The sequence below is a fragment of the Gilbertella persicaria genome (assembly GCF_025201335.1).
Source record: "Gilbertella persicaria strain CBS 190.32 chromosome Unknown B0P05scaffold_34, whole genome shotgun sequence".
Classification (NCBI taxonomy): Eukaryota; Fungi; Mucoromycota; class Mucoromycetes; order Mucorales; family Choanephoraceae; genus Gilbertella; species Gilbertella persicaria.
The window spans coordinates 270,638-290,144 of NW_026251995.1; the positions used below are offsets into that span (position 1 = coordinate 270,638).

The 19,507-nt window shown below is 37.0% G+C and overlaps 7 protein-coding genes and 1 non-coding gene across 8 annotated transcripts; 6 read left to right on the top strand and 2 right to left on the bottom strand.

Moving 5' to 3' along the window:
• Positions 1–157: 157 nt before the first annotated feature.
• On the top strand, positions 158–1,410 carry B0P05DRAFT_551665 (Longin-like domain-containing protein). Its single transcript, XM_051579397.1, has 5 exons — positions 158–609; positions 671–753; positions 796–1,061; positions 1,109–1,147; positions 1,194–1,410. Exons 1-5 carry the CDS (start codon positions 506–508, stop codon positions 1,290–1,292), a joined length of 591 nt encoding a protein of 196 aa, XP_051432600.1. The 5' UTR covers positions 158–505; the 3' UTR covers positions 1,293–1,410.
• A 70-nt stretch (positions 1,411–1,480) lies between these two features.
• B0P05DRAFT_589440 (ankyrin repeat-containing domain protein) lies at positions 1,481–3,122 on the top strand (the record flags this gene model as incomplete). The annotated part of the gene is made up of 2 exons (XM_051582738.1): positions 1,481–1,723; positions 1,767–3,122. The coding sequence occupies 2 exons, from the start codon at positions 1,481–1,483 to the stop codon at positions 3,120–3,122; spliced, it is 1,599 nt and encodes a 532-aa protein (XP_051432601.1).
• Positions 3,123–3,407: 285 nt separating this feature from the next.
• On the bottom strand, positions 3,408–5,086 carry B0P05DRAFT_551680 (cyclin-like protein). Its single transcript, XM_051579398.1, has 7 exons — positions 4,972–5,086; positions 4,770–4,897; positions 4,644–4,725; positions 4,459–4,590; positions 4,237–4,406; positions 4,049–4,194; positions 3,408–3,997 (listed from the first exon to the last, which is right to left on the bottom strand). The coding sequence occupies exons 1-7, from the start codon at positions 4,981–4,983 to the stop codon at positions 3,879–3,881; spliced, it is 789 nt and encodes a 262-aa protein (XP_051432602.1). The 5' UTR covers positions 4,984–5,086; the 3' UTR covers positions 3,408–3,878.
• A 1,183-nt stretch (positions 5,087–6,269) lies between these two features.
• Positions 6,270–11,690, top strand: B0P05DRAFT_589442 (P-loop containing nucleoside triphosphate hydrolase protein; the record flags this gene model as incomplete). Its single annotated transcript, XM_051582739.1, has 12 exons — positions 6,270–6,446; positions 6,491–6,623; positions 6,676–7,041; positions 7,094–7,293; positions 7,343–8,083; positions 8,138–8,425; positions 8,484–9,171; positions 9,226–9,313; positions 9,362–10,277; positions 10,323–10,556; positions 10,606–11,122; positions 11,179–11,690. The coding sequence occupies 12 exons, from the start codon at positions 6,270–6,272 to the stop codon at positions 11,688–11,690; spliced, it is 4,860 nt and encodes a 1,619-aa protein (XP_051432603.1).
• A 1,479-nt stretch (positions 11,691–13,169) lies between these two features.
• On the top strand, positions 13,170–14,053 carry B0P05DRAFT_620332 (uncharacterized protein). Its single transcript, XM_051583433.1, has one exon. The coding sequence runs from the start codon at positions 13,359–13,361 to the stop codon at positions 13,665–13,667; it is 309 nt and encodes a 102-aa protein (XP_051432604.1). The 5' UTR covers positions 13,170–13,358; the 3' UTR covers positions 13,668–14,053.
• A 1,213-nt stretch (positions 14,054–15,266) lies between these two features.
• Positions 15,267–15,337, bottom strand: B0P05DRAFT_t73. The gene has a single exon. It is a non-coding gene; the product is annotated as a tRNA-Gly (tRNA).
• Positions 15,338–15,661: 324 nt separating this feature from the next.
• Positions 15,662–16,952, top strand: B0P05DRAFT_495350 (uncharacterized protein; the record flags this gene model as incomplete). Its single annotated transcript, XM_051575374.1, has 2 exons — positions 15,662–16,301; positions 16,326–16,952. Coding segments are annotated over 2 exons (1,267 nt in total), but the record flags the coding sequence as incomplete, so codon positions are not given.
• A 203-nt stretch (positions 16,953–17,155) lies between these two features.
• B0P05DRAFT_446008 (Endonuclease/exonuclease/phosphatase) lies at positions 17,156–18,262 on the top strand (the record flags this gene model as incomplete). The annotated part of the gene is made up of 1 exon (XM_051573810.1): positions 17,156–18,262. A coding segment is annotated over one exon (1,107 nt), but the record flags the coding sequence as incomplete, so codon positions are not given.
• Positions 18,263–19,507: the final 1,245 nt, after the last annotated feature.

Below are 19,507 nucleotides of genomic sequence, written 5' to 3' on the forward strand. Positions count from 1 at the left end.
AGAGATGAGGACAGGGGCATTTGTTTGTGCGCTACAGCTCAAAAACAGAAAACACGTTTTTGTAGGATAGCTCTATATTTTACTGCGTTTCTTACATCATTTAATGCGCCGTGTCCATATATACTAGCTTTGTTAATAGACTTTTCTGATAGCTCTTTTTTTTTTTTTTTGGTCTTTTTTGGTCCATTATTTCCCTTCAATTTTAAATTTCTTCGCTTTTGTTATTATTCTGCCTATGCCAATCTCCAAGCTTTGAAGTATGTCAACATTTTTGTGCTCCATTCTGCCATGTTCTTGCTTGATACAAATAAATCAAAAATATGCTTAGCAGTTGAAAAGGGTCTGGTGTTACCCAATACCAGCCCAAATGATCCAATAGTGAAGGAAGAATGAGCAGAAAGAAAGAGTTTCGATCCGCAAAATAATAATTTCAACCCGCAACCTCAGTTTCTTATTCAAGAATTGATTACACAACTATTTTTCTTTCTTTTTTATACAAAAAAAAATGAAGTTATATTCCATCTTAATCTTGCGTAAAGAAGCTGACAAGGCAAAGATATTGACTTCTCAGTTCGACTTGTCTAGCTTTGGTTTCTTTCAACGTGGCAGGTAAATACTATATCACCTAATAATAATAATAAAAAAAAGAGACCTTAATAAAAAAGAATAGTGTTCAAGAGTTTATGAACTTTTCAGCAACTACTATTGCAGAACGTACACCAGAAGGTCGTCGCCAAAGTGTTGAAAGTGAAAGTAAGTGACTTTATGAACTTGTGGTTACTAAAACAAACAAAGATAATGTTGCCCATGTTTATACTCACCCACAAGGTGTAAGTGGCATGATTATTAGCGATAAAGACTATCCTTCTAGAGTTGCTTTTTCTGTATTAAACAAGATTATGGACGAATTTTTGGTCAAGTTTCCAACTGATCAATGGAAATCAGCAGAAACTTTAGATTATCCTGAATTGGCTGAATACCTTAGAAAGTATCAAGATCCTCAACAAGCTGATACTATCATGAAGGTTCAGAAAGAATTAGATGAAACAACTGCTATTCTGGTAAGTACATTGTTTCTTTATGAGATATCTAACATGCAATTCTATAGCACAAAACGATTGATTCTGTTCTTCAACGTGGTGAAAAGGCAAGTAAACTAAAGAAGTAGAAATAAACTAACCATGATATTTTAGCTTGATTCTCTTGTAGATAGATCAGAAGCCTTATCCAATCAATCCAAGATGTTTTACAAGACAGCCAAAAAGACAAATAGTTGCTGTGTTGTGATGTAAATATTAATATATAAATATATATAAATGTGTCTGTGTGTGTGTGTGTGTGTGTGAATGTATGGAAATAATTGAATGGAAGCATACCTTTTTTATCCAACATAATAATAATAAAACTCCCTCCTTCTTTCTCTCTCTCTCTTTTTTTTTTATATATATTTATTTCTTCTTTTTTTTTTTTCTTTATTATCATGACTACTATAATACGTACTTATAATGAACCTATGTTAAGCATTCATACTTCTGTAGCCAGTGGACAATTATATCTTGTTCAAAGATTGATAGCGGACGGTTGTGACCCTAATTTACCACATACAACAACAGGCCTTAGGCCCATTCATTTTGCTGCTTCAAGAGGCCACATCGACCTTGTTCAGTATCTTGTGGAATCAACTCACTCCTGTCAAATAGACGCTGTAGACAAAGAAGAAGAGGTATTACAGACTATAAATAACTCATGATTAACCCTTATTCTAGACTGCGCTTTTAAAAGCAGCTTATGCAGGCCATTTCTCAGTAGTCAAATACCTTATTGAACATGGTGCTGATTATCTTCACCAAGACCGCGATGGTTGGACTGCATTACACAATGCTTGTTCCTGTGGTAATTTCGAAATGATTAAATTCCTGTGCAGTCAACCTCATATCGATGTCAATATCACTAGTAAACAAGGACATACGCCCTTAATGAACGCAGCATCCAAGGGCTATGTGGACATTGTACTCTGGCTATTGAAACACAATGCAAATTCATTAGTTAAAAATAATTTTGGAGAGACAGCATATGATGTGGCAGCAGCAGCCAATGAAGCCTATCTTTGCCATTTATTAGATCCACACCACCTTATTGATTTCCACATCACGATACCAGTCATTCTCATTGAACAAGTTACATACCAGCAACACACGTCTTATCTCTCGCTTACCTTGCCTACAGAGACAAACACTATTGATTATTATACACACAAAGAAGAACACGTACAGAATAAATCTAAAATGAAATTACCCAATACATCATGGTTTTGGCTGACAGATTGGACAGTGGATCATACATTTCCTCGGTTAGATGAACTTGGGTGGTCTTATTATGATCAAAAGCACGATACTTGGTCAGAACAAAAACCCAGTCATTATCGAAAACACCACATCAAGCGACGTAGATGGGTTCGTATCATGAAAAAAGCAGCCATGTTGACAGAAAGGATAGTACAAAATGAGCAGGTGGATCCAGAGATAAGCAATCAAAGACATTCAAGTAACAGCACAAGATCATTAAACACAACCACCTTAACAAAAGCCATCTTTGTGGGTTGTTCTACATTACCTCAACCTCTGTTACAAGAACAAATGTCTACCAATGACACGATAACAGCCTGGGAAAGAAACGACCAAGTTATGAATTGCAGAAGGTGTCATCGCTTCTTTAATCTGTTAGTGAGAAGACATCACTGCAGGAAATGCGGTCAAATCATTTGTGATCGATGCTCTACAAACCGTATTATGCTGTCTAGGGAAGAGATTATTCAGCCGCCTGATCATCAATTAGAAGCATATCAACCACAGCGTATTTGTGATCATTGTGTAGAGCAAATAGTGATTGCAAACAGCAAAAAGAAGAAGAGAAACAGTATGATGACTGAATGTCCTGTATGTGTAGCACCTTTGTTTGACTTCAATTCAGTACAAGAACAAGAGCAGCATATACAGTCATGTCTATCAAAAGGACAGGCATCATCTTCAGTACGTTATGTGGTGTATAAACTCAATTCAGATTCAACATTGATTGGGCAAGAGTGTGTTATTTGCTTTGAAGAGTTTAAGTTAGGTAAATAGCATATAAAGTTATCAAATGTACTTAATGGATTATAGACGATACCATTACAAGACTAAATTGTATGTGCTCATACCATCGACACTGCATTGATGCCTGGTTTTCGAAAGGAAAAGAATGTCCAATTCACTCACAATAAAAAAAAGGAGAAAGTTTCTTTAGTAATAAAAGAACGCTTTTCGTTGGCATGATGTTCTTCTTCTTTTTGTGGACATTTGTCTAATAGAATTTCAAGGATCATAGGAAGTTTTTAGTCTTTCAATGTCGTGCTTTTCATTGATCTTGGTCACAATAACACCCAGTATTTTGACTACTTTATTAGTTGCATATACTTCTAGTTTTTTTTTTATTATCTCCTACTTTGACAGATAAACCACCTGCCATGGTTCCCCCAATGTGCCCATTTGAAAGCAACAACAGGAGAATTGCAATAGATCTCAATGACCTCCCTCCCCTCAAGAAAATATACGGAGAGTACATTGGAATAGCTTATAGGATTCACTCAAGTCCATCTCGCTAGCCTTGTACAGTTTAGTATCACCAATAAGCGCATGATAATACCAAACTAAATAGTACATGTTAGAAAGAAAGCATCTTTCTAATTGTCTACTAGTCTGTGTAACTAGAGGCAACGGATATATCGTCGCATATCTAAACGACAGTTGCTGTTAAGAAACATGCAATCAAATCAAAGACTATATTTATGTATGCGTGCAATCTATTTCAGGAAATGGTTTATTACAATTAAAGAATAGCGGTCAATGACCATTAGTAGTATGATGAAGTTGAGAAGGATGTGGTGAGTTTGCTTGAGATGAACTAGAGTTTTTCTGTAGATAATGCTCCATGTAATGTTCTAGCATTTCAGCAGCCAATTCTAAAAAAAAGAAAGAATGAGTAAACAAGGATAGACTGTGTTCTCATTTACCGTATATTTGTCCAACATCAATATCGTCAAATGTCTCTGTCCAGTTCTCGCTTAATTTGTCTGAAGAAGATAGATTTGTTGCAAGTAATAGAGCTGCTGCTGCTACAAGCTTTGGTTTATACAAGACACATAGAGGAGCACCAAGACTAAATATATTTAATGTAAAATATGCTAACCTATATTTTTACCTTTGATATAATAGTGTCCAAGCTTTCCTTACTGAAGAGGGCTGCACTTTTAACTGTGATTCTAGTTCTAATAGCTGTAATTGCGGATGTTCTACTGATAAATCAAAGCACAATGTCTCTAAAACAATAATCTCATGATATAACATCAATTCTTTCCAACGTATGAAATCCTTTAAGCAAAGAGATGAGCAACATCCTCTTAACAAAAGAAATATCCTATACCTTTGAGTCTTCTTCTAGCCTTAGCTTGTCGTTCTTTTGACTCTTTTGAGCGCAGACAATCACAATATCCTTTAATCGTCGTGTACATTCCTCCACCTTGGTAGCAACAAACAAACATGTTGCGGCAATTTCCTATTTGCGCTGAACTAAGTAAAGAGCTACAATAGCTCATTGACAAGCCTTACATATACGTGGAACCTGTTCATTGATTGTCTCATAAAGAATCGATGAAAGTATGTACTGGCAGTGACGACGACTAATTGTGGTCTAAAGATACAGATCAGGTCAATATATGTGTGCAGAATGCTTACAATGCAAGTTTAGCACCGACGGATAGCAGGTAATGACAACCTTTCAGTCTATCGATCTGCTCTTGTTCAAAAGTTCTTCCATCCAAGATCGTAGGTGTATCGTGAAGGTCGCCTTTAGTAAAATGCCACTGTTTTGTATAAATTTCGTTAGCAATAAAGCACAACATACACAAAAGAGTATGAGCAATAATATCGTAAATACCTGTGTTGTCATTACTGCCAGTTTTTTTTCTACCAGTCGTCTTCGTTCACAGTTTAAAGTAAATTATTTCTCTAATAAAAATGCACCAAAAATTTAATAGTGCGGATTTAATACGTCATCATTCTATGCACAGGAGAAAAAGGCTTTTTTCAAATAGTAGCAATATGGATGCTCATGCGACATTTATGATGGCAAACAGAAGGAAGACAAAAGGAGTGAATGTTCTATCATAGAAGCACTTGGAAACGAAACATATTCTGGCTAAAACCACTTGCGTTAAGCGAGACATGTTTGAACTCGGAAACAAAATCTATTATTTCTGTTGCCCGACTTAGTAATATGGCCATGCTTCCAACATTATAGCAATCTTCTATTGTTATTCGCATAAATGATCATATGCTTCTAAGCAAAGTATGTTCCTGACACTGATCTGAGTCATGTTGGCAACAATCTGATCATTGTATAGTCATGACCAGACTACATGACTTTTAAGGTAACCAGCACACTAACAGTTTGCACAACTTGGTTCTGCCAAGATCGCGTTTACAGAGGATTTTCCTGTTTACTTCAAAACTCTTTTCGAGCATTTAAAAATCTAAATTGATTACTTTAATAAAGTGGTTCTAAAGATCATCTGTCTATCTTGGCAGGAGACCTGAACAAGCTTATGAAGACTTCATTTTTTTTCCCTTCTCCCTTTCTTGAAGTCATTTTGTTTAAGAATGTACAGATATTCTTACTTGAAAACACTTATTCTGTACTCTTTTCTTAGTCTAGTAAAAAGTACCTGCTCCTTCAGGACTATTGAAGAAGCGAGGTATTTTGCTTATAATGAGTATGTATTGCTAACGATACTCTTCAAAAGTGTCAAATGTGAGTTTCTATTAAGATTGAGCTTGGCTACATTGTGTTTAAAATAAGTTCTTATTCAATCCACGCGTATTCCCTCTCCTGCTTTTTTTCGGAATTGAATCTTAATCTTGTTTATACTTTTTAGTGATATGAAGCACTTAATAGTTATGATAGCTATCTGTCACACAAGTAAGGGAAATGAATGACTTACTGTGTAACATATACTGAATAGCATGTGAGCTTCAATTTATCATGATCTGGGCTTGTATACTTTCTTGTAAAGAGCAGCTGTCGAGATGGATTGTAACTATTTTTCCTTTGTGACGTAAAACGCTAAAATACGATTTGCACAACCACGAATTTAAAACTCAAAATTATCTAGTAGATAGGATCCATTGTCTTTTCGCTTCTTTTTTTCTTTTTCTTTTTTTTAATTAAAAACAAGTATGCCAGAACCAGAAATAAAAGACTTTGCTGCTCAACAAGCTGTCGAAGTCTACACAAAAGGAACAAAAGCTTGGTTTCCTGATAAAGAAGAAGGCTGGGTTTCTGCTTCTTGTAAATCTAATGATATTGTAGACGACAAAGTGACTCTTACTTTTGAGGACGATACAGACGGAAAAGTAAGCTTGATCCAAGCTATCTCTTGACACTAACCACTCGTTAGGAACATGTATTTGAGTCCACTTTCTCTCTTATTAGTAAAACCAACGGTTCTACTTTACCTCCACTAAGAAATCCACCGAAAATGGAATACACAGATGACTTGACAAATCTGAGTTATTTAAATGAACCTGCAGGTAATTTGTTTTCTCCCTGACCCATACGTGCGTATATTGAACTTTCGTTTAGTCTTGAATACGATTAGAACAAGATACATGCAGCGTTTAATCTATACATATTCTGGTATCGTTTTGATTGCTGTGAATCCGTTTGCTCGTGTATCGCTTTATGAGCCAGATATTGTGCAACAATACTCGGGAAAAAGACGCGGAGAACTAGAGCCTCATCTGTTTGCCATTGCGGAAGATGCCTATCGTTGCATGAAGAGAGAAGAAAAAAACCAAACGATTGTCGTGTCGGGTGAAAGTGGTGCTGGTAAGACTGTCAGTGCTAAATTTATCATGCGATACTTTGCTACTGCAGATGATCAGGAAAGTTCCAGTAAAAAGAAAAAAACAGACGGATCTATGACCGAGGTTGAGGAACAAATTTTAGGTAAGAACAAGATGGCAGTTTAGCAATTTGATGGTAACACAGCATGATATAGCTACAAATCCTATCATGGAAGCCTTTGGTAATGCAAAAACGACTCGTAACGACAACTCTTCAAGATTTGGTAAATATATTGAGATTCAGTTTGATATGGAAGCAAACATTATTGGTGCCAAGATCAGAACCTATCTTTTGGAAAGATCAAGATTAATTTTCCAGCCCGAGACAGAAAGAAATTACCATATATTTTATCAGGTACATACTCCCAAAAAGTATATGTATTTATCTAAGCCCTATTGATTAGCTTTGTGCTGGAGCTCCTTCAAAAGAGAAAAAAGATTTTCAGCTGGGTACATATTCTGATTTTCATTACCTCAATCAAAGTGGCACAGGAGAAATTGCTGGTGTAAACGATATAGAAGAATTTGAAGTGACACAAAAGGCTTTATCCACAGTTGGTCTATCAGTGGATTTGCAATGGAAAATATTTCGTATACTAGCTGCCTTGCTTCACATTGGTAATATCAAAGTAACAGGGCGCAATGATGCTTTAGTATCCGATACAGATGAGGCACTTGCTATTGCAACCAAGTTGCTAGGCATCAATGCCAGCGATTTCAGGAAATGGATTGTGCGAAAACAGATCATTACTCGATCAGAGAAGATTGTCACTAATCTAAGTCCTGCTCAGGCACATGTAGTCAAAGATTCAGTAGCAAAATATATTTATTCCAACTTGTTTGATTGGCTTGTAGGCATTATTAATGACAGTCTATCTTGTCCAAATGACGACCAAATCAGAAACTTTATTGGTGTCTTGGATATTTACGGTTTTGAACATTTCAAGAAAAACTCGTTTGAACAATTCTGTATTAACTATGCCAACGAAAAACTTCAACAACAGTTTAATCAACATGTATTCAAACTAGAGCAAGAAGAATATATGCGCGAACAAATTAACTGGACATTTATTGAATTCAGTGACAATCAAAAGTGCATTGAAATGATTGAAGGAAGAATGGGTATTTTATCACTTTTAGATGAGGTAAAAAAAAAAAAGAAAAAAAAAAGACAATATAAGAAACTCATTGCTTCATAGGAATCTCGTTTACCTGCTGGTACAGATCAAGGCTTTTGTCAAAAACTATATGACAACTTTAGTACTCCAGATTACAAAAACTATTTTAAAAAGCCTCGTTTCTCTAATGCCGCATTTACAGTTGCACATTATGCTCATGATGTTCAATATGAAGCTGAAAACTTTTTAGAAAAGAACAAAGACTCTTTGCCAGATGAACATCTTCAGTTACTTCAAAACTCTGAATTCACGTTCTTGCCAGATATTCTTGCCAAGTCTACAGAAGCTGCTAATGCTGTTGCAGCAGTTGTAAGTACTTGTGTATCTTGTTTAGCATTTTAACTTTTTTTTTTTTACTGCTAATTAGGACAACAAAAGAAAGAGTATGATTGCTAGAAAGCCTACACTTGGCTCTATCTTTAAAAACTCTTTGATTAGCTTAATGGACACTATTGGAGAAACAAACGTGCATTATATTCGTTGTATTAAGCCTAATGAAGCCAAGGTGGCCTGGGAATTTGAAGCGCCTATGGTACTTTCACAACTTCGTGCATGTGGCGTGCTAGAAACCATTCGTATCAGTTGTTTAGGTTATCCCTCTCGTTGGACATTTGAAGAGTTTGCTGATCGTTATTATGCCTTGGTATCTTCCAAACACTGGGATCCAAAAGTCAACCCAAACGTCAGGGACCTATGTCAAGTTATTCTGGATAGTTGCATTAATGACACAGACAAATATCAGATAGGTCAGACTAAAATCTTTTTCCGTGCTGGTCAGCTTGCCTACCTTGAAAAGCTACGATCTGATAGATTCAATGATTGCGCTACTGTACTTCAAAAGAACATTCGAAGATTTGTATATCGTCATCGATATATGCGTATGCGCGAGTTGGCTATTCGACTTCAGGCTGTGGCTCGCAAGCAAGTTGCACAAAAAGCATTGCGCAAACTCCAAGAAGAAAAAGCAGCCATTGTTATTCAAAAGGAATTTCGTAGATTTGCAGCTCGCAGAGAATTTTTGGCAAAGAAAGAATTTGCTGTCAAGATCCAAAAAGGTTTGTGAATACTGTTTTTTCTATAAGTCACATTGCTTATATTGCACTGTTTAGTTGTTCGTGCTCGCAATGCTCGCCATAAGCATAAAGAGCTCTTGGAAAACCATGCAGCTGTGCAGATTCAGCGTTGTGTTAGAGGAATGTAAGTACTTGCTTAATTGTTATGGATCTTTATTAACTTAAAAAAAAGGTTGGCTCGTAAATGGTACAAGACCCAAATCCAACATATTGTTTATTTGCAATCTTGCGTCCGACGTCATGCTGCTCGTAAGGAGCTTCTTACATTAAAGGCAGAAGCTAGATCTGCCAGTCACTTCAAAGAAGTTTCCTATAAATTAGAAAACAAGGTCGTTGAACTTACACAAACCATCACCATTCTTAAGACAGAAAAAAGTGAGTTAGCAAGTAAGGCCGCTCACTTTGAATCACAAATGTCATTATGGACTGAAAAACACAACAAACTTGAACAAGGCGCCAAGTCAATAGAAGCCGAGTTGCGTGAAAATAGGGTTCCTAGAGCAGAATTTGAAGCCATCCAACAAGAAAACCAGACTCTCAAAACTGAGCGCACAGAAGCTCTAGAAAAAGTAACAAACTTGACAACTCAAGTTGAACAGTTACAGCAAGAATTGAAGAGTCAGAAAGAAACTATTGTAATCTTGGAATCCAGAAATATTGAGGCTGCTCCTGTAAATAACGAAGAGATGACTGACTTAAAGGCCCAAATTGTGGCATTGAAAGCACAGTTGGCAAAGGCTATGCATACACGTCAAGGCACACTATCTCCTGGTAGCCAAAACAAGAGCCGCTCTATATCACCTGCCAATATTAGAAAGCCTATTTCTCGCCCTGTGGAAGAAATTGAGGAAGCTAACTATGTTAAGGCATTACCACAAACAAATAAGCTCACAAACCGCAAAATTCGTCGCAACAGCTCTGCTGAAGTTACTAGCAGTCTTCCCAAGTCATCAATTGATCAGCTACGAAGAGCAGAGACATATGGTAAGAGCAAGAACCCTCGCCCTACATCTGTTGGCATTTTGAACACACTTGCCGGTGGTAAAAGTAATCGCCTAGATATTATTTCTGACAACCCCGAAGAAGAAGTATGTATCAGGCTCTTTTAACAAGCCAATTGATTTATTGGATAGATTAACGCTATTTTGAGACAAGCAGATCCTCTTCAGGAAGAAGTGTTTGAAGGACTTATCAAGTCACTTAAGCTTCCTCTTCCTAGCGAGAAGAATCCTCCTTCTCAAAAAGAAGTCGTGTTCCCTGCTCATATCATTAACATGTGCATTAACGATATGTGGAGAATCGGATACAATCGCGAATCAGAAAGCATGTTGTTTGGGGTTATGGATACAATTCAAAAACAATGTTTGGTAAGTTAATTCAGACATAAATACAGCCGTACTAATAAGATCTAATTAGAGTTTTACCGGAGAAGATGCTATCATTCCTTGTGCTTTTTGGCTTACTAATGTGCACGAATTATTGTCGCTGATTGTTCAATCGGAACAACGTCTTGAATATGAAATGCAAGAACGAGGACACTCTATTGGATGGCGCGAGTTTGAAAAGCTAATGCAAACCATCAAGTTTGAAATGCAATGCTTAGAGGACAACATTTTCCATGCATGGATGAAAGAGATCAAGCGCAAATATAGTAAGATGGTCATTCCAGCTGTCATTGAAAGTCAATCTTTGCCTGGATTTATTACAAACGATTCTGGTAGATTCCTTAACAAGCTTCTTTTGGGATCAACAGGACCTGCCTTTAGTATGGATGACTTGTTAAGCTTCCTTAACAAAATCTATCGCACCATGACTTGCTACTTTATGGAACCTTCTGTTATGAATCAAGTATTGATTGAGGTGCTGAAAATGACAGGTGTTACAGCATTTAATGACTTACTCATGAGAAAGAACTTCTCTTCTTGGAAGCGAGGTAATTTCGTAAAATAAGCATGGCAATAACCATCTGACAAATCCTTTCTTCTTTAGCTATGCAAATTCAATACAATACTACACGTATTGAGGAATGGTGTAAGGGTCACAACATTCCTGAGGGAACTCTTCAACTCGAACATTTGATGCAAGCAACGAAATTACTTCAATTTAAAAAAGCTACTTTGGAAGATATTGAGAACATTTACGACGTCTGCTGGATCTTATCTCCCACTCAAATCCAAAAGTTGATTTCTCAATACTATGTAGCTGATTATGAAAATCCTATCCAGCCTGAGATTCTTCGTGCTGTTGCTTCCCGTGTAGTCAATGGCGATAAAGATGATGTTTTACTCTTGGATTCTATCCCCATGGATGACACTACGACTATTTATGAAGTTCCCAGTCCTCGTGAAACAAAATCATACCTTTATCTACCTGCGTGGTTGAACTTGAAGCGCATCCGTCGCTTGATCTTGTTGGAAAATGCATTGGCTAGTCGAGAAGCAGATGCTAAACAAGAGGATCTATCAATCACTTCTGAACCAAAAGCCATTTTAACGACCTAATCTACTTAATTTTTGTGAATACTATATATGTACATCTACACATACTTTAGCTCTTAATTTTGTTACATATCCATCTTAATTAGAATCATATATATATATATTACACTGAATCATACAAATAAACTTATAATTACGTTGTGCTACATCCTGAGAAGCTTTAGACATGCATTATTGTTTAGACAATTGATACTAGTACAGAAATGTTTTGATACACGTTATTTTGGTCAGTCAACTTGGTTGTGGATCAAAACTTTAAGGCCTTTCTACCATGATTGCCGTATAGGTCACACTAACTTCAGGCGTGATTTCTTTTTCGAAATACTGATTCTGCTATTCTTCTGCCACTTTTTTGTTGATCTAGAGGTCTGCAACAGAACTTTCTAAATAGGTTGGCTTCTGTGTTTCAGTCTGCATTTGCCTTGATATCAAGTACAGACGCTTCTTTAAGAATAGCCTCTGTACAAGAAGTAACTCTGATCAAATGGGCAGTAAAAGTACCCGTGTTAATATCGGCCTCCTTGAGTGTCGTCTTTACCCAATTTGTAACTGTCTTGGATGATCATGAACTAATCTCCTTGTCCACTATTAGTTAGGTACACTAAGAAAAGTGTATGGCCTTTAGGCAAATCTTGCAAACCTATTATCTTTTTATTAAACTTTCATGAGGTTATCGCAGAGAAATCTTGGTTCCAGGAAATATAACTTAGTCTTGATTGTTTTGAAACTATCTCCTTTGGCTGTCTTGCTATAATGGTTATTCCTACTACCTTTTTATCTTTATTTTTATTAAATTCAATAATTTAATAATGTATACATTCAACATTTGAATGAAATCTTCATGCTATTGCTAGAGCGATCGACATAGTTGTCTTTATCTGTAATTTCACTTTATTAAAAGGCTTTGTATCTCCCTATGGCCTAATCAACTACAGTATCAGCTGAATCGAATATTCCTTTTGGCTTTTCTCTTCTTGCTTGGAAAAAAATTAGTAATACACCTAATACGCTTAATACGCTTGTTGTATACTGACATGAATAATAATTGCTCTACATCTTAATAGCTTGTATTTGAGTTAGGTTAGTCCTGACTAATCCTATGTATCTCAGATAAGAGAAAAAGTATATAAACACGTCGTTTTTTAAGAGAAATAGAGTCCATAGTTTACTCAGTCTCGTCCTTTTTACGTTACCTGTATAAATACAACAAGGACAGCTGATGCTTGAACTTATAGTAATTCTTTTGCGTTCAATAGCACTAATACCACGAGTGTTCTTGTATTGATCACTTTTAACAAACTTGGGTTAATATTTCTGGTTATCTGATTTCTTCACAACCACAGTAAAATTGTTTCTGGTTGCATACTCTGCAATAATCGACTTGATTACTGATTTGTCAGAATTTGTCAGAATTTGCATGAATGTAAGGCAATGCCTCAGGTACTTTATGCAATGAATCATGTTTATTCATTTTGATATATCTGGAAAGATGAAACAGACTTTTTTATATTATGCATCGCATTACCCTTCATATTAAGGCCTCTATAGATTGGTCCAATTGCTTACGTCAAAGGTGTTCCTTTAAATACTTGAAGATACAAGCAGCAAAAATCTTTTCTCAATACCGTCCTGCCGGAAGCAGAAAATGAGATCGCTAATCTTCAAAATGAAATGTATGTGATAGCCTTCCTAAGGGCAGGTAAAATCTGGATGGAGAACAGTGAGCGCAATATAAGATACCTCAGACACATAGTCAGAGATCGATCAACTGAGCGTCAGTTCAACATGATCGCTCATCCAGTTACAAATATGGAGTATACATCTACGAAAGACAAATTGGAAGCAGTTCAAGCCTTTTACCAGGAACTTGTACTCGGCAGAGTCAATACAGCGTCGACCACTGAACTCTCTCATATCGAATATTTCCACAAAGATAAGCAACTCAGCCTCAAACGATATTTGTTCTACTATCCCTCTTGAAGGTGTAAAACGTTGCTCTAAATAGAGCAGTCCTGGTAGGGACGGATTACCCTATGCTATCCTGCGGCTCATTGTTGAACATCCTGACTGTCATAACTTGGTTACCAAAGTGTATAATGATACCATTGCTAAAACTGTTTTTTCCAAAGTCTTGACTACAGACATAAATTGTGCCACTACCCAAGAAAGGGGTTCTAACAAATCTGGCTAACTGGCGCCCAATTTCCCTAACTAATACTGATTGCAGAGTGTTTACAAGGATACTCAGCACTAGATTCATTTAGGCCTCGAATAGCATTATAAATCAATTCTAGGCTGGTTTTATGCTTGGTAAATTTATCGGTGATCATGGTCTCGCACTGAAGGTAATAATGGAAGATACTAATAACTGCAACCATAGAGGTATAGGTGTGACCATTGATAGTGCCAAGGCATACGACTATGTCAATGGAGAATACATCTGTGTGGTTCTGGAAAAGTTTAGCTTTCCTCGTGAGTTTATTATGACGATCCGGAATTTATTCTTCAAGAACAATATCGTGATAAACATGAACAAAGTTCTTGTAGATGTTGCAATTTCCTTGTCTTAGAAAGATAATACACTATTAAAGTTTGGAGAATATTTTGAAGATATTTTTTTGTTTGTGAAGATTTTACAATTAAAAAAAAAAAAACACTAGAACATACTACAACGAGAACAAAAGGGTTATTGATAATACAATCAACATTGGTTTCAAGGTCAAAGATCGATTAAGTGAGGGAAAAAAAAACTGTTGTCAATATTCTTTATAGTCATCCGAATGATAGTCAGCCTTTTTGGATTTATGGCTAAGCTCTGAGCCAGACCAGATCAACATTAGATTAGTAAACAACATCATTATCAATTCTACTATTTTTTTTTCTGGTACTTTTGGTAGTCTAATCACAAAGTGATGTCTTGCTATCATACAAATTTAACCTCAAAATATTACAAGCGAGATCTAATTAATAAAAGCAATTGTAAGAGAGACATAATAAATAATAGCTTTCAAAAAAAAAAAAAAAAAATATCAACACATCTGTTGTGATCATATATGAATTCATATGCATAGATCAATAAATGATGATCATGGCAAAAGACCAGATCACATCTATGGCAATTGTAATGGATTTATAGTCACTGACATTCACTCATTCTACTAGAAGTACTACATCATCCTCATAGCCAGAGATTATGAACCTAGTGACTCTGTTATTATTAATGGCCCTCATAAAGTGACAGTTAGAGCTGACAAATACATTAGCGTTGGCATTTGACAAATATGTAATGGTTTATTCAAGTTCAGGTCAAATCATGTACTATTGGCTGAGCTGACAACTTCCTCTAAAGGCATTTCTCTTAATTTCTCATGATCTGACAAATCAATCTATAGTCAAGAAGCTAACACCAAAACAATATTTTGACCGAGAAGAAAAAGTACAAATACCTCGACATTTTATAGCAATTGAAGGATAACATTTCTTTGAGAAATAAAAGCCTAGACAAGTTCTAAAGGACTTTAATAAACACCAATTTTTCATAAATACATGCACTTTATGTCGACAAAAATCATAAAAAAGTGCGCGATCGGGGAATCGAACCCCGGCCCTTCGCGTGGCAGGCGAAGATTATACCACTTAACCAACCGCGCGAGGTTAAGAACCGAGTAAGGTCGCGCGTGAAAAACAGCCCCTTTTTATAAGAAAATTGGAGTTTAAAACCAACACACTACTTCACGTGCAACATATCTCTACAGCTCTCGATTTGATCCGAATTACTACTTTTGGAACACTTCTTTATCTTTTCTCTGATCAATCTCTGCCTTTTTGGACTCATCTCCATTTAGAAAACTAAATTTAGATAAAGTTTAACTTAATTAATTACACAGCACTACGCAAAAAAAAAAAGCACAAAAAAATACACCAAATCACAAAAACAGAAAAACAAAACAAAAAAAGTTATTTACTCACACAACAATGTCAGATACTCGCCCTGCGTCTATTCCTGACCTCTCAGCTCATGCTCAACAGATCATGCAGCAATTCTTCAAATACCATCACTTGGTAAACTGTGCCTCTTGTGCTGAACTTGGCACACTTGGCTACATTGCTAATAACGTATCGACACCTGCACTCCCTGTGTTTCAATGCGCAAAGTGCAAAAATCATACCTCTTTTTCAGCTGTTGAAAAGGAGATTCAACAAGCCATTGATGCCTCTACACGTGGTGCCACAGCATCAATCAGCAAAATCAACACCGCCTCTCACCAGGCCAAAAAGCGAAGCAGAGTCGCAAGTGATGCCAGCAATGGCTCACAAAAAGGTACACCTATTGCCACTCCAGTAAAGAGTGGTCAACTCATCAACAGAAACAGCAACAACAACAACAACAACAACAGCAACAACACCATTCACGGTGCAATTAACGACAAGGAAATTGCACTTTTAAAAGATATGCTCTTGTCTCTTCAGGACAAATTGTCTGAATTTGAAAGAGAAAACAAGATAATCAAGAACCAATTGCAGCTTTATGCAACAAAGAATGCTGAACTTGAACGTCAATTGTTGAGACAACAAAAACAACAGACAATCATCGAATTGCAACAACAACAACACCAACACCAACAAAGCCAACAACAACAACAACAAATTGACCAAGACGATCATGTCATGGTTGATGATGATGTCGAATTTCCTGCTCTCTCTGGTGCTACTCAGTCCAAGTACGCTCATCCATTCGATGTCAAGAAGCGTCTTGCTGAGCGCTCGGTAACACCCTTAAACTACAAAAAAATACTCATAAAAAAACAAAAAAACACACAAAAACCTACTAACAAAAAAATTATCTCTACTGCTATCAGAGCTTTCACACCACCCACGACTGAACAACAAGGCTTTAGCTATGTCTACTATCCTTCAAAAGCCAGAATTAGTCGCAAAACTCAGCGCAACAACCTCAAAGCTTTGGGTGTAACCAACGGACGTGTATTGGATATCCACTATCCTGCACGTAACGTAGTTGCACTCTTAGTGCACAACGATTACCGTCAACAACTGATTGACACTCTCAAAAAATCAAAAGTCGAAGCACTGGAATCATATTCGCCATTGGATCCCAACAATTTAGTTGATCCAATCTATAACAACAAATCCATTGCCGAAAAAACAAAAATTGCTGCTGAAAAGCACAACCAACGTCTTGTCCGTGCTCTGCCCTTCATTCGAGAGCATATCTCTAAAGCTGTGGCTTCGTTCTTTTTGAAAGAGCAATTAATTTCTGATGCTCAGCATCAATCCTTCTTGGATTCTTTTAAAACCACAAAACCACAAAAAAATACTAACCCTTCTTCTTCCTCCTCCAAGCAGGTCAGCAACAGTAGTGACTCACAGCCTCTCAACAACAGCTCCATCACTACTACTACCACTCCTTCACCAACAACCACAACAACCAACATGGATGAAACGTTATAATGAGGAAACTCAGTATAGCGTGCATTAATGCCAATGGTAAACTCCGCGAGGAAGCCATTGATTCAGTCCTTTATTATTGTAAACACATCGATCTTTTATTTATCACAGAGACCTGGCTCCCTCCAGGAAAAACTATACCCACAACATGGCATCAATACCATTTATACGGCAAAGCAGTTTCTAACTCTTACCGTCAACAAATGGGTATATCCTTGTTTATCAACCCTACTTCCAAGTTTAACAAAATTTATGTGGATTTACTACAATCCGAATACTATATGCTCTGTCACATTGACAACCTGAAAATATACTGTTTCTACTTACCACCTTTCCCTTCTTTAGATAACAATACAACTATGCAAATAATCAATTCCATTCCTTTAAGCAACAATACAATTCTATGCGGCGACTTCAATGCTAGAATGGGTAAGTACACTGGTGACCTTCGTTGGAATCCACGTGGATCAAAATTATCCAAGCACATACAAGATAACCACTGGTACAACTGGAATGTTAAATGCCAATATGGTATTCCAACCCGTATCAACTATCGCCAACAAAGCAATACTACTGACAACAGTATTGTTGATTATTTTATATCCACATCAGACTTTCAACAAGCTGATTTACAAATTAAAACCGACCTTGCGATCCTAGGATCTGATCACAAAATGCTGGTCTTTTCATTCTTATGGGATGACCTTTCATTTGCTGACGATCAACAGCCACAACAACGCAAAAAGTGGAAAGTGGTGCGCCTACAAGAACTCGATGTTCTTCAAGCGTATCGCCGTACACTCAAACAACAATTGCACCAAACACAACTGGAATCCAAGTTATCTGATTTCATCAACTATCTAATAGCTTCTTCAACAGAACTATTACAAGACCAATGTACAGATAACAGATCCACTCTTGAATATCTCACACAGCAATTTTATAATTGTCTGTATTATACCCTTGACAACATCTTGACCGAATCCGACTATCGTCCGAAAACTTGGCGATGGTTCTGGAACAAGTCTCTACAGACTGCATCAAACTATAGACAAGCCTGTTACTTTCGTTGGTGTCGTGCCTATGGCATCCAAAAAGGTCTCTGGTGGCGTAAGTATAAAGATGCAGATAAAAAATTAAAAGCAGCAGTAAAGCAAGCACGAGCCTCTGCATATCGCAAGTTCTGTGACGAGCTGGATGAAGATCCTACTGCGGCTATGCCCATTGTAAAAAAAATCATAAACTCTAGACAAAAAAATAGCAACCGCTTCGGATCTATTGACGGTCCTCAGCATGCAGCAAACACTATGGCAAAGTACCTCGAAGGTATCTTTGATGGTAAATACATACCTCAGCCCAAAAACATTCCTTTGCACCTACAATCTCCTTCCTTTCCTTCACCCAACATCACTAATTCCGACTACAATTTCGACGACTGCCCTTTTATGCAAGATCAAATTGTAGATTCCATCAAAAAACTCGCCACTAAAAAAAGCCCAGGCAGCGATCATATTCTTTCAGAAATGGTCAAACCTGTGGCCGATATCATAGCTCAACCCCTTACACTCCTTTTCCGTGCCTGCTGGCTTCTTGGATTTACTCCCTTGCTTTGGCGCACTTCTCAAGTCGTCCCGATCTACAAAGGTAAAGGTGACCAACTTGATCCAGCCAATTTCAGACCAATCAGCTTGACCTCCATTTTTCGAAAGATAATGGAGTATAGCATACAACAACAACTTTATGATGAAACAGACTTCATTGACATAGCCCAAGGAGGCTTCAAACCCTTCTTGAGTGCGATCGATCAAGCCGTTTGTTTAGATGAATTGATGCATCAATATACCCGACAACATCATAAATCACCTGTGATTTGTTTTCTTGACATTGCAAAGGCCTACGACACTGTAGATAGAGACATTGTTTGGGATGCCATGTACCCTCACTGCAATATTCGACTGTTAAATATTTTGAAAGATTTATTTAATCATGTCAATATCCAAGTCATCAATGGTAACCATCAATCATACTTCTTCACTCCTTTTACGGGCGTACTGCAGGGCAGTGTCCTCAGTCCCCATCTTTACTCTATCTATATCAATTCCCTTCCACAATTACTTCGTAATTCTATCCCTTCCTCCTCTATTCCGTTACAAAACATAAACTGCTTGTTGTTTGCTGATGATATCGCTCTGATTTCTGATGCCGACAACATGACTAACCTTCTTGCAATAGCTGAACAACACTCTTTACAACTTGGCTACAGATGGTCACCGACTAAATGTGCCATTCTTACTCCTCCTACACCCCCACCTTCCTTTCCGACTTACCAGCTATACAACATCAACATACCTACC

Excerpts from the sequence above, each read along its gene's own strand:
- B0P05DRAFT_620332 (XM_051583433.1), top strand. The coding sequence starts at position 13,359 with ATGTATGTGATAGCCTTCCTAAGGGCAGGTAAAATCTGGATGGAGAAC.
- B0P05DRAFT_551665 (XM_051579397.1), top strand. The coding sequence starts at position 506 with ATGAAGTTATATTCCATCTTAATCTTGCGTAAAGAAGCTGACAAGGCA. Across the intron at positions 610-670 it reads GGTTTCTTTCAACGTGGCAG|TGTTCAAGAGTTTATGAACT; the intron begins GTAAATACTATA and ends AAAAAAGAATAG. Across the intron at positions 754-795 it reads CCAAAGTGTTGAAAGTGAAA|ATAATGTTGCCCATGTTTAT; the intron begins GTAAGTGACTTT and ends AAACAAACAAAG.
- B0P05DRAFT_551680 (XM_051579398.1), bottom strand. Across the intron at positions 4,726-4,769 it reads GTCGGTGCTAAACTTGCATT|ACCACAATTAGTCGTCGTCA; the intron begins GTAAGCATTCTG and ends CTGTATCTTTAG. Across the intron at positions 4,591-4,643 it reads TGAACAGGTTCCACGTATAT|GAAATTGCCGCAACATGTTT; the intron begins GTAAGGCTTGTC and ends CAGCGCAAATAG.